Raw genomic sequence first — 14,635 nt, forward strand, 5'->3', positions numbered from 1 at the left:
CTCTAGGAGCTTATTATAGTCTTTAGACGCCTTAACCTTCTTATATAAATAGTATTTTATACTATAGTTTAAATCTTTAGCTTTCTTAAGAGCTACCTTTTCTTAAATCCTTATAGTAGTATAATCTCTTTATATAGTAGCGTGTAAACTACTACTTAGCTAGCCCTTATATAAAGCGCTAAAACTAGATAAGTATCTTTTTTATAAGCTACTAGAGCCGCGTTCTTTAATAATATTATTAATTTTATCTTACTTATAGTTAAAACCCTATATTAGTTAGTAGCTACTATAATAATAAAATATAGTAAATACTTTAGTAAGGACCTCTTACTCTTCTTACGTAAAGCTATTAGGTAGTTTAATAGAGTAGGGCGTAACTAACCCTTCTAGTATTTTATTATTATTAGGCTCTAGCTTAATCTACTTTATAGCTTACTATAATAATAGTTTATAAGAAGTATTTAAAACTAGTACTATAGTTAAGTAGAGTAGGTTATAGTTAGATACTTTATAATATTTTCTTATACTTAGTACGCGCTAGCGTAGTAGCTAGCGTCTAGCTAGCGTATTAGCTTATACTCTTATTTTTAGTCTTAAAAAAAGTCTAAAATTTATAATTTTAGTATTAGCTAATAGCGCTTATTAAGGGCTATCTTAAAGTAGATTATTATAGCTTTTTATCGCAGCTTTATTATAGTAGGCTAGAAGTATAATTAGAGAAATCTCTATAGTACGCTCTAGACTCTAGACCCTACTAAGCCACTAGCGCTAGGGCTAGCGTAGAAACTTAAAGTTAAGTTTAATTATTATTCTATTAAGAGGGTATAGAAGTGACTAGTACTATTTAAATTAGTAATTTAAGTAGTACTTATTTATAGAGTATTATAGTTTTTTATTATAAATTAGGCTAGCTATTAAGGTGTTTATTAGTAGAGTCTTACTAGACTTTAATTTTTACTATACTATAGCTTAAAGCTTTAACCTTTTTAAAATATATAAATAACTTAACTAACTATCTATCTATCTAACTAATAACTTAGCTAACTGCTACTACTCTACTTTATTATATTTTATTATAGCGCGTACTAAAAAATAAGCTAAATATTAACTTATAAAAGGTACTATAAGAAAGATAGTACTAGATAATAAAAAAGTTAGTAAAGATTTAGTAGAATCTACGCGTAAGAAGCGACGCTAGAAACCTAGTAGTAAGTTATTATAGTATCTTATTATAGCACTTAACTAATAAATAGTAGCTATTATACTACGTAAAATTAAAAGGTGGTAGATAGAGGGCGACCTATTACTACTAAAGCTACTATTTTTACGCCTTATATAAGAGATTACTAAAAACCTTAAACTAAGACTATATTTTTAATAGTAGGCTCTTAATATACTTTAAGAAATAGGTAAAGTATTTCTTATTAGTTACTTTAAAGGTATTTATTATAAATATTTATTACGTTATTATAAAATCTAACCTTAATAGACTATAACTTAAACGCTATTTATACTAAGAGAGTTACTATTTAGGCGAAAGACTCTATTCTTACTAAGTACTATCTAAAGAAGTTTGCTAGTAATAAAGTTTAATAGTAATATATTAGCTATAAGGTAGTTAGTAACTTAAATAGTAATATACTAGCTATAAGGTAGTTAGTAACTTAAATAGCTCTAATAATAATATATAGACTCTACTTTATAATAAGTATTTATAATAAATAACCCTACTACTCTTAATAACCTAACTATAACCTAACCTAAACTTTTAGTAACTTAACTATAATCTAACCTAAACTTTTAGTAACCTAACTATAACTTAACCTAAACTCTTAGTAACCTAACTATAACCTCTACTTAATAATTTTACTAAGAGTTAGGTTAGGTTATAGTTAGGTTACTAAGAGTTTAGGTTAGGTTATAGTTAGGTTACTAAAAGTTTAGGTTAGGTTATAGTTAGGTTACTAAGAGTTTAGGTTAAGGTTAGGTTTAGGTTATAATTATATAAGACTCTAACCTAACCTTAACTTAAACTCTTAGTAATCTAACTATAATCTAACTCCAACCTATTTACTAGTCTAATCTTTATATTAAAGAGAATATAGCTAAGGTAGCCTTATTATATATATAGTAAGTATAAGAGAAGCTTTTATAGCTTTAAAAATAAAAGAAATTATTATATTAAAAGAAGTAAGAGATATTTAATTATAGTTTAGCTATAGTAGAGGAGTTAGAGGCTCTTAAGAAGTTAGAGAAGTTTAACTCTAAAGTTACATTAGTAAACTTAGAAGCTCCTTTAGGCGCGGCTACTATAGATTAGTCCTTCTTATAGGATATTAGTAATACTATACTAAGCGCTAGCGATAGTTTGTAAGGTTTGTCTCTTATTCTTATATATTCTTACTATCTAGGTATTCTAACTATTTAACTAAGTATTTAGTTTTATTATTTCTAATTTAGTATATAATAATTCTTTTAACTTTAAATTTATCTTCCTCTTTAAGTTTATAATAGAATATTTTTTATAGTAGTATTTTAGAGTCTACTAGTTCTAATAGTTATATATAGAATTATAAGTATATCTTTATATTAGCTAGTAAGTTAAGTATATAAGTAACTAGTCTATTTTATTTAGAAATTAAAAATAGTCTAACTTTAATATAGTCTAGTCCCTTACTTAGACATTAAGTGTAAAGGTTCTTTATAAGTAGGTATACTTTATCCCCCTTTTTTAGCTAAGGTACTATTTTTCTTTTCTTATTCTAGTAGAAAATACTTTAGCGTTAAGCCTATTTAAGTAACTCTTATAGTTCTTTATAAATTTTCTTAAGTTATTTAGCTATTATAATAGCTACTTTTATCTTTAAACTTAGATATATTCTAGTAAAGAGATTTAAATATTATCTATAGTTAGTAAAAAATAGTATTTTACTTATTACTTTTAATTTTAATTATTATATACTATTTATACTATAAGTAATAGTTATACTAAATTATCTTACTAATAATTAGCATAGATTCTAAGATATATTTTTATTATTTAATTTATTTATTCTATTTATTTATTAGTTTATAAGTAGTAGGCTATTAATAGCTTTTTCTTAGTCTTAATTACTATAAGTAGCGTTATCTAAAAGTTAAATATAAATAGTTTATCTCTATTACTAATAATTAACTTTAGTATTATATAATATTAAATAATTTAATTGTAGATAATATATATTAAGTCTACTACTATATAGTTATTCTTAAATAGTATATACTCTACTTACTTTATAAAGTAGTTTACTATAATAAGTATTATATTATAGGTAATTTTAGTTATTAGATTCTTTAAAGCTAGTAATTTTATAATAAAGTTTATAGAGATATCTACTTATAGTTCTTATAGTAGTTCTAAACTTATATCTCTTTATATAGTATATATATACTATACTTATTCGTTTAGTATTTTATATATTTAATAATATATACTATAACCTTATCTTTTATACTCTTAAATTAGTAATTCTATTAAATAAGTTCTATTATCTTAGTAATTCCTAGATATCTATAAATAGGATTATTATAATATTCTTTAATAATAGTTTACTATACTTCTTTAGGTACGTTATTTCTAATCTTTATAATAATATTAAGTTCTTATATAAGTTCTAATATTTCGTCTTTATTAATCTTAAGTATAAGTTTATTAACTATTATCTTAGTTTCTATAATATTATATTATTAGCTAAGAGTGTCTACTCTTCTATTTTCTTTTCTTAGTGTATAGATAATTTTAAACTTATATTATCCTAGTAGTTTAGCTTATCTAGTCTATCTTTAGTTAAGTACCTTTATTATTATAAAGTATACTAGGTTCTTATAATCTATATAGATTATAAGTTCTAAGTAGCTTTCTATATATACTCTTTAATACTATAAATATACTATAATAGCTAGTAGTTCTTTATTATATATTATATTATTTTTCTAGTCCTAAGAACTTCCTTAAATAGTATACTACTAGGTGCTATTTATTATTAATAAGTATACTAGTATAGCTTCTTAGGGCTAGGTCTAATATATTTATTTTAATCTTTATTAGTACGCTTAGAGTAAATATCTTAAAGTATAATAGTATAATATATATTATCTTAAGCTTATTAAAAGCTTTATCTACTTTCTTACTCTATATAAATAGCGTATTCTTACGCGTAAGTTATATTATTAGTATTATAATCTTTAAGAAGTCCTAAATAAATTACTAGTTAAAGTTTATAAATCTTAAAAATAATAAGATTTCTATAACTATAGTTAGTATTAGCTAGTTCTTAATAACTTAAATCTTTTCTTTACTTATCTATACTTTATTAACTCTTACTATATAGCTTAAGAAGTTAACCTTAGTCTTATAGAATTTATACTTCTTTAGCTTAAGTCTAAGGCTATATTTACTTAGCGCCTTAAGTACTATCTTTATATATTTAATATAATTCTTCTTATCTTCTAAATAAATAAGAATATTATTTAGGTAGGTAATAATAAATATATCTAAGTATAGTCTAAGTATATTATTAATAAGTTCTTAGAATATTACTAAGGCGTTTATAAGCTTAAATAGTATAACTAGATACTTATAATATCTATATTAAGTTCTATATACTATTTTCTATTCTTTACCTTTTTTTATTCTAATAAGGTAGTATTTATCTTAGAGATCTAGCGCTATAAAGATCTTTATATAAGATAATTAATTTTTAAGCTCTATAATATTTAGTAGTAAGTATTAATTTTTTACTATAATATTATTAAGTTACTAATAATTAATATATAGTTAATTTATACTATTCTTCTTTAGTATAAATATAATTAGATATTTTACTAGTAACTTTAATAGTTATATATATCTCTTAGCTAAACTCTTATTAATATACTCTCTTAGTACCTTAAGCTCTCTTTTTAATAGTTAATATATAGGCCTAAAAGTTAGTATATTTTCTTCTTATAAAACTATCTTATAGTCTTAGAGTTTATACTTTAGTAATACTATTTTATCTACTACTTTCTAAAATAGATATTTATATTTCTTATATTATTTAGAGAACTCTAAAGTTATACTATTGTCTCTTTCTTTTACTTTATAATTTATTAGCCTAGTTTTAGTATTTATAAAGTATAGCTTCTTATTCTAGAAACTACCTTTTAAGTACGCTTTCTTCTTAGTATTATTATACTACTTAGTAATATTACTCTTATCTACTATTAAACTTTACTAATATATAGGCTAGCTTATAGTTACGTCTATTTTATAGTACTTAAATTAAAATACTTTTAACTTCTAGTTAATTTATAGGTTATATTTCTTAAGCTATAAAAGTCCTAAAATAATATTATAAGTAGCTAGTCTAATAACGTTTAGGTTAATCTTCTCTATATACTCTTAGATACTAAGTATTACTTATCTAACCTTATATATAATCTTATTTTTATTTAGTATTAGCTTACTATTAGCTACGTATAGTAGATATAGCTATTATTTCTATTATACTTTAAGTCTAGCTTAGGCTACTACATACGCTAAAATATAGTTTACCTATAATCTTAAATCTACTAGTACTTATATCTATATTCTATTAAGCTTTATTTTAAGCTTTATTAATTTTAAGAGTTCTAGTATATTAATTTCCTTAGAGAGGTCTTATTACCCTATTATTAGCCTAAAAAAGACTCTTCTTATTAATATCTATAGTAGTCTTTTACTACTATATACTTCTTATATTTATTACTAAAGTATATATACTATTAGTCTTTCTTATATTTTATTAAAGAACTATCTAAGTACTATACTTTATATATTATTTATATCTAAATAATATTTTAGTAGTCTATTCTACTAAGAAAGTATATTTTCTTACACTTATTCTATAAATATAATAGATAGCTATTATTCTTATATTTATACTATAACTATTTATACTTAAGTATACCTTTAGTATATTATAGGCTCTATTTAGCTCCTCTCTTATCTAAGTAGTAAGTTAAGTAGTAGTTATATATATATATAGTCTATAATATACTTATATAGTTTTTATTTCTTATATTATACTAGTACTATATAAGTTTATAGAAGTTATTCTATCTTTAAATTTTCTATACTTATATTACCTCTTAGAGTATAAGTTTCTATTCTAACCTTATAATATTAGCTATAATATATATATATATTAGTAGTTATTAAGTTATCTTAATCTAGTAAAAGTTAATATTTAATTATAAGTACTATAGCGTATTATATTTATTAAGTAGTATCTTATTATTATTATAGGCCTTATTAGGTTATCTAAGTAGTATAAATAGTATATTAATCTATTTATCTACTTCTACTAAGTTATCTCTTAGATAGGTCTTAAGTAAGTTTAGTATTACGCTATTTTACTTCTTTATATAAGGTATTAATAGTCTATTCTCTTTTTAGAATTATACTATCTTCTTATATTTAGATATAAGAGGTTATTTTTTCTTATTTAGCTTCTTATATTCCTTATCGCTAGCTAGTTTAGCTTTAAATATATTCTTAGATATAGTTAGAGTTAAGTTATCTAATCTACTAATAACTTCTATATTATCTAAGTAGTATATAATCTCTAGTTAAGTAATAATATTTTATAATTTATTATTATCTAGCTCTAATTTATAGTATAGAACGTTAAAGTATTATTTAACCTTATTTTTACTTAAGTAGTTATATACTATATAGTCTTTCTTACTATATATATAGTAGTTAATCTTTTTCTTATTATTCTTATTCTTCTTATAGTAAGGCTTACTAAGTCCCTTTTCTTAATTTATATTATTAAAGTATATAGGTTTATATCTATTAGTCGCGTATATACTAAGTATTCTAAGCTAATAGCTTCTTTATTATCTCTAGTTAGGCTATAAACATTAGTAATACTATTATTAAAGCTAATTATTCTTATTATTATAGTTATATATTCTTTAGTTTAATAGTTATTCTTCTAATATAAGCTTATATAGCTTATTATTAAGTTAATTAGCTTTTACTATAAGTTTATTAAAGTTAGTAATATTAGCTCTACTTCTTACAAGTTCTCTACGCACTATTAGCTTAAGGCCTTATTAGTATATATATATAAAAGTATTATTATCCTATTTAATATTTATTATATACTACTAAAATTAAGTTATATAATTAGTAGTAAATCTAGTTTAGTATAAGGTCTAAATCTTTTATTTTATAATTAGAGATTCCTTAAAGAGTAAAAAGTTTTATTATATCTTAGTTTTAAAAGTATCTAAGTCTTTAACTAAGTTAGTATTCTTATTATTATTAATAGAGTTATTTATATATTATCTAATAATAAAGTTAGATTATTTCTCTATATTACTTCTATAGTAACTAGTAGCTAAAATAACTTTATCTTTTTTATTAATCTTATCTCTAGCTAAGTAGAAGTAATAATTAACTTAGAGAAGCTAAGCTTTAAGTTTATTATAGTTACTATAGTAAAGGTTAAGTTTATAGGCGTTAGCTATAGTTTCTCTAGTCTAAGAAGCGGCTAGAGTATTTATTATAATATCGCTTATTATAAGGGTATTTAAAGTATTAAGAGTATAGCTTAAGTAGAAGTAATATAAGACTTCTAGTATTAAGCTTCTTATTAGTTAGTTTTTATAGATAGAGTAGTAGAGTATAATATTAGATATAATATATAAGTAGAATAACTCTCTATATTATACTTATACTTAAAACTTAAGTTAAATATATTAAGCTATAAGGGCTTAATACTTAATACTATATACTTATATAGTTCTAGTGTTCTAGTAGTTCTAGTAATAGTAAAGAGTTAGAGGACTATAAGAATTAGTAGGACTAGTTATATAATTCTAGTAAGTCTTAGTATATAAAGTACGCTAAGCCTAAGTAGAATCTAGAAGACTTATTACGTAATTCCTTTTTATATAGTATTTCTATTTTCTCGTAGTTTACTTATTAAATAAATACAATAGGAAGATACCCTCTATATTCTAAGGCTGGTCGTAATAATAATATAGTAGATAATAATATATAAGTAGAATAACTCTCTATATTATACTTATACTTAAAACTTAAGTTAAATATATTAAGCTATAAGGGCTTAATAACTATACTATATAATAGGGAGCGGAAGTAATTGTGTACAATTAATATAGTAATTATAGACGATTAGGTAGAAGGCGTAGCTCTAATTAGTTATTAAAGTAATTATATATAATTAATAAAGGAATTATTAATAATTACACTCTAATTAGCTAGATATATCTAATTATATATAATTAGTTACGTAACTATAGTATAGTTAAACAATTGCGGCGTAGCCTTATTCTTTAGATCCTTTGAACTAATTACTTATAAGTAGCTTATCTTAGCTTATAATAGAATCTTAATAACTATAAAAGTTATTTTATAAAAAATTAATAAAGAGTAATAAAATATTAAATAAACTAACTGCGTTTTATATTTAGTTTTACTTAAAGTATTAGAGTTCTATAAATAAAATAATAATGATTCTAATTAATAGATATTTCTAGTGTTTTAATAACTATTAAATTAGATCTACTATCTCCTTAAATAGCTCTCTAAACTTAAATAGTAATATCGCGGCCTATTACTTAATTAGTAAACGTACTATTAAAAAATAAAAATTATATAAAAAAACTATATATAAAATAGAATAAAATAGCTTATTAGAATTTATTTTAAACTTACTTTTATCACCTTTAGAAATAAACTTCTTTTTAATATTAAAATCTTACCTTATTCTTATAAATTTATTTTTAGAACTATACTCTCTTTATATTACTAACTTATTAGAAAATATAATTTTATTAAAATAAATATTTTATTGCTCTTTTACTCTATTTTTAGTAAATTTAAGTTAATTTTTAGCTTTAAATTTATTTAAAATTTACTTTTTAGTTATAATATTATAATAATAACTTTCTTCTTTTAAAATTCTTTATAAGCTTCTAGTTAATATATTTATATTATCTTCTTATAATAATTTTTTACTTTACTTCTTAAGGCTTCTAGTTAAGTCTTTATTAATAGCTCTTTTAACTCTAGAAGTTACTTTTAAAACTTTACTTTTTTTTATTATTATAGCTTAATTTTTTTCTTTTTTTTTCTTTCTAATTTAAGATATAGCTAAATAAATAGAAGTAAAAGACTTATTTAATATATTTATAATATCTTTAGTTAAAATATTAGCGTTTAAATGTTATTAAATTTAGGTTTATTTTAAGATATTATAGCTTTAAAATTTTTTTTCTAAAAGATAATAATATATACTAAAAGATTACTAAGCTAAATTTATAATATAGCTTATATAAGTAATAGCTAGTTTATTCTTTATTTTTTATTTAAATACTTAAGTAAGAAATATTACTTAAATTTTTAGTTATATTATCTCTATATATAGTACTATAATATATATTTTTTTTAAAAAATTTAATATATTTACTAAAAAGTTATAATAACTTCAACTTTATATTTTTTTAACTACTAAGTTAAAGGTAATTTATCTTCTTTCTTATACTAACTAAGTAGGCGCTAGTTCTATCTAAGTAAAAGTAGAGCTTTTTAGCTTTTTAAATTATTAACTTAATTAGAAATATTCTTTATATTCGCTAAGTTATACTAGTTTAAAAATAGTAACTATTAGTAATATATTTTTTCTATATTACTTTTTTATAGTTAACTAAGAAAGTATTCTAAATAAGATAAAAGTATTATTTTAAGATTTTTAATACCTTTAACTTAGTTTAGCTAAATAGTATTATCTTAAAATACTTATATAAATATTATAGTATTTTAAAACTACTATAAACTTTTTAAGTAAAAAAAAGCTATAGATTTAATATATCTTATTAATATATAATAGACTTTTTAATTTTCTAAATTAAATAACTAATAATCTTAGAAAAAATATAAAGAATTAAAAAGATGTTAACTAGCTACTAATTATAAGAGATATAGTAAAGAAAGATTAATAAAGTTAAGTAAATATTACTTTAAAATAAATTATAAAAGAGAGTATATTTTTAACTATATAAGTATACTTAATCTTATATAAAACTTATAGTTTATAAGATACTTTTATTATAGTTATTTATTATAGTATTATACTCATTATATAACTAAAATAATATATATATAAAATTAGAATAATAAGTATATTTACTAAAAATAGTTTTTTAACTATATTAGCTACTATAATAGCTAAAAGTACTAATAATTAAGTATAAGCTCTTATATTTAGAAGTTATAAAGCTTTAAGTAGTTTTATAAACTCTTTATACTTTAACTATAATCTAGTAGCTTATTTAGCTATAGTTAAAACTTTATTACTTAAAAAATAAATAAAAAAAAAAGTTTAATCTACTAAAAGAGTAAACTATATTTTAGTACTCTATATATTAAAGAAAATAAAAGGTATAATCTTTTAAACTAGTAGAGAGTAAACTTATTAACTTATTCTAACTTTACTAAGGTTACTTATAATATTTTTATTATACTTATTACTTAGATTAATATAAAGTAAGTTTTTAATATTATAAAGAATATTATTAGAGATTAAAGATATTATCTTAGTACTTAAATAATTTAGTAGATAATAGTTTTAAAGCTAGCTATTACTAAAGAACTTAATTAGTCTCTTAATATATTTAATTAGAATAAGCTACTACTAAATAAAGTTAGTAATCTTTTTACTTTTCTAGCTAATATAGAAGAGATAAAAAGTAAAAATAGAGTAGTTATAAGTAATATTATAAAGGATTATATAGAGGACTCTAAGATAGTATAGCTAGCTTAAAAGCGTCTTTACTTAGCGCGTAACTATAATTAATAAATATTATAAACTCTACTTCTTAGTATATTAAAATAACTATAACTTAGCTTTAACTCTAAGCTTATATAACTTAACTTTAACTTATACTTATAGCTTATATAACTTAACTTTAACCTATATTTATAGCTTATATAACTTAACTTTAACCTATACTTATAGCCTATATAATCTAACTCTAACCTATACCTATAGCCTGTGCGACTATAACCTAACCTCTACCTAACACTATAGTAGAGTATACCCGTTTACCAGTCTACGACAGTGTAGTGATTGTGTGGAAAGCTACGTTAGGTTTGTTGGGGTGCGCAGCTTACTGAAAAACCACGTCATACCGCAACATCGGCAGCGACGGCAATTCACAATCTATTTTTATGTGCAGGTAATGCGCATGTTCCGATCCGAGTGTCGTCGATCGAAGCCTAATTCTACAACCACGAATCATCACCTTGCAAACATTTCCCCGATACATGGGTTAGTTCCCTGTAGCTTCCGCGTTTACGGGGTCGGAGGTATTTCCTCCGCCGGATGTGGCGCTGTTGGCCTTTGCTGGGGTGACGAAGCCTCGTATTCTCGGTCATATGAGCTCACGATGTTGCGGATTATAGCATAGATTGGCGCCGAGATCGACTACCTTCATCATTGCAAGGGATCCGCATACGAGACCAAAAGACGTATAAAACGTGAGAGACAGTACCTCACAGCTTGCCAAAACATTCTACAACAATTCCCAACCTTCACTTGCAATTCTCTTAACAAGCTGTCAAACATACCTCAACATGAAATACGCCACCGCCACAATCGCCGCCGTCACCATGGCTCTGGTATCCGCAAAGGACTGCAACCTGCCCCCCATCTCTGAAGCCGTCGTCCCCGGCGACGTCTTTAAGCTCGTGGCTCTCCCCAAGGTCGCCAACGAGATTGAATGCCAGCCCTTTCAAGCTAAGAACAACGACCTTCTGATCGGCGATAGTTTCCAGAGCGCAAACTGCACCACGCGACTCCCCCGCGCCTATGCGTCGTTCGTCCTCAACAGTCAGGGTCTCCTCTTCCTCTACACCGGCGACACGCCCGACAACTTCGAAGCCCAGGAGATATTCGTCGATCGCTCTGGCATGGGCCAAGGCAATATCCAATACACCACCGGCCTCCCTGCAAAAATTGGAAGCAACCAGCAGGTTGGTCCTTTTAAGATTACCGAGACTAGCGACCTTGTCTTTGATGACGGCAACGGTGCTGTTACGGCTTTCCAGGCTTGTCCCCCAGCTAATGGTGACAAGTTGACAGGCTGGAAGGTCTGGCTTGCGGGCAATGATAAGCCGGCTGGTAGTGAGGGTTGTGTTGAGCTGAATGCTAGAGCTGTCAAGGATACGACCCCTGAGGCTTGCGAGTACTCTGTTTACAGTGCTTAGAGAAGTAGTTAGTAATAAATATATATCTCTAGAGATAATAATAATATAAAAGGCTTGAATTATAAATTTAATCTATATCTTATACATCTTCTTCTATTAACGCTAGTAAGAATTAGGAGTAGTGCGTTAGTTAATCTAGTTTTACGGAATATCTAATTGTAAATTCTAAAAAAATATAAAATATATATAGAGGAACTTATCTCTAGCTTTTTATATATATGTTCATATAATAAAATCTTAGAGTTTATAAGAACTAGTTATAGATATTTAAATTAGAAACTACGCGTAAGCGCCTATTCTTAGCGCTACTTATTATAACTATTTTACTTATTAATTTATATTATTATATAGCGTCTATATAAGTGATTAGTAGACTAGTAAACGAGTATACCCTACTATAGTGTTAAGTAGAGATTAGGTTATAGTTGCATAGGCTATAGGTATAGATTAGAGTTAGATTATATAGGCTATAAGTATAGGTTAAAGTTAAGTTATATAGGCTATAAGTATAGGTTAAAGTTAAGTTATATAAGCTATAAGTATAGGTTAAAGTTAAGTTATATAAGCTATAAGTATAAGTTAAAGTTAAGTTATATAAGCTATAAGTATAAGTTAAAGTTAAATTATATAAGCTATAAGTATAGGTTAAAGTTAGATTATATAGACTATAAGTATAAGTTAGAGTTAAGTTATATAGGCTATAAGTATAAGTTAAGGTTAAGTTATATAAGCTTAGAGTAAAAGCTAAGTTATAGTTATTTTAATATACTAAGAGGTAGAGTTTATTATATTTATTAATTATAGTTACGCGCTAAGTAAAGACACTTTTAAGCTAGCTATACTATCTTAGAGTCCTCTATATAATCCTTTATAATATTACTTATAACTACTCTATTTTTACTTTTTATCTCTTCTATATTAGCTAGAAAAGTAAAAAGATTACTAACTTTATTTAGTAGTAGCTTATTCTAATTAAATATATTAAGAGACTAATTAAGTTCTTTAGTAATAGCTAGCTTTAAAACTATTATCTACTAAATTATTTAAGTACTAAGATAATATCTTTAATCTCTAATAATATTCTTTATAATATTAAAAACTTACTTTATATTAATCTAAGTAATAAGTATAATAAAAATATTATAAGTAACCTTAGTAAAGTTAGAATAAGTTAATAAGTTTACTCTCTACTAGTTTAAAAGATTATACCTTTTATTTTCTTTAATATATAGAGTACTAAAATATAGTTTACTCTTTTAGTAGATTAAACTTTTTTTTTTATTTATTTTTTAAGTAATAAAGTTTTAACTATAGCTAAATAAGCTACTAGATTATAGTTAAAGTATAAAGAGTTTATAAAACTACTTAAAGCTTTATAACTTCTAAATATAAGAGCTTATACTTAATTATTAGTACTTTTAGCTATTATAGTAGCTAATATAGTTAAAAAACTATTTTTAGTAAATATACTTATTATTCTAATTTTATATATATATTATTTTAGTTATATAATGAGTATAATACTATAATAAATAACTATAATAAAAGTATCTTATAAACTATAAGTTTTATATAAGATTAAGTATACTTATATAGTTAAAAATATACTCTCTTTTATAATTTATTTTAAAGTAATATTTACTTAACTTTATTAATCTTTCTTTACTATATCTCTTATAATTAGTAGCTAGTTAACATCTTTTTAATTCTTTATATTTTTTCTAAGATTATTAGTTATTTAATTTAGAAAATTAAAAAGTCTATTATATATTAATAAGATATATTAAATCTATAGCTTTTTTTTACTTAAAAAGTTTATAGTAGTTTTAAAATACTATAATATTTATATAAGTATTTTAAGATAATACTATTTAGCTAAACTAAGTTAAAGGTATTAAAAATCTTAAAATAATACTTTTATCTTATTTAGAATACTTTCTTAGTTAACTATAAAAAAGTAATATAGAAAAAATATATTACTAATAGTTACTATTTTTAAACTAGTATAACTTAGCGAATATAAAGAATATTTCTAATTAAGTTAATAATTTAAAAAGCTAAAAAGCTCTACTTTTACTTAGATAGAACTAGCGCCTACTTAGTTAGTATAAGAAAGAAGATAAATTACCTTTAACTTAGTAGTTAAAAAAATATAAAGTTGAAGTTATTATAACTTTTTAGTAAATATATTAAATTTTTTAAAAAAAATATATATTATAGTACTATATATAGAGATAATATAACTAAAAATTTAAGTAATATTTCTTACTTAAGTATTTAAATAAAAAATAAAGAATAAACTAGCTATTACTTATATAAGCTATATTATAA

General features: G+C 22.9%; 1 protein-coding gene across 1 annotated transcript; it reads left to right on the plus strand.

The window, feature by feature from the left end:
* The first annotated feature begins 11,599 nt into the window (after positions 1-11,599).
* Positions 11,600-12,384, plus strand: PSV08DRAFT_362139 (uncharacterized protein). The gene has a single exon (XM_014216935.2). It carries the CDS (start codon positions 11,672-11,674, stop codon positions 12,302-12,304), a length of 633 nt encoding a protein of 210 aa, XP_014072410.1. The 5' UTR covers positions 11,600-11,671; the 3' UTR covers positions 12,305-12,384.
* The last annotated feature ends 2,251 nt before the right edge of the window (positions 12,385-14,635 follow it).

The sequence above is a fragment of the Bipolaris maydis genome (assembly GCF_028858645.1).
Source record: "Bipolaris maydis strain C4 unplaced genomic scaffold PSV08scaffold_7, whole genome shotgun sequence".
Classification (NCBI taxonomy): Eukaryota; Fungi; Ascomycota; class Dothideomycetes; order Pleosporales; family Pleosporaceae; genus Bipolaris; species Bipolaris maydis.

Coding starts and splice junctions, on each gene's coding strand:
- PSV08DRAFT_362139 (XM_014216935.2), top strand. CDS start 11,672: ATGAAATACGCCACCGCCACAATCGCCGCCGTCACCATGGCTCTGGTA.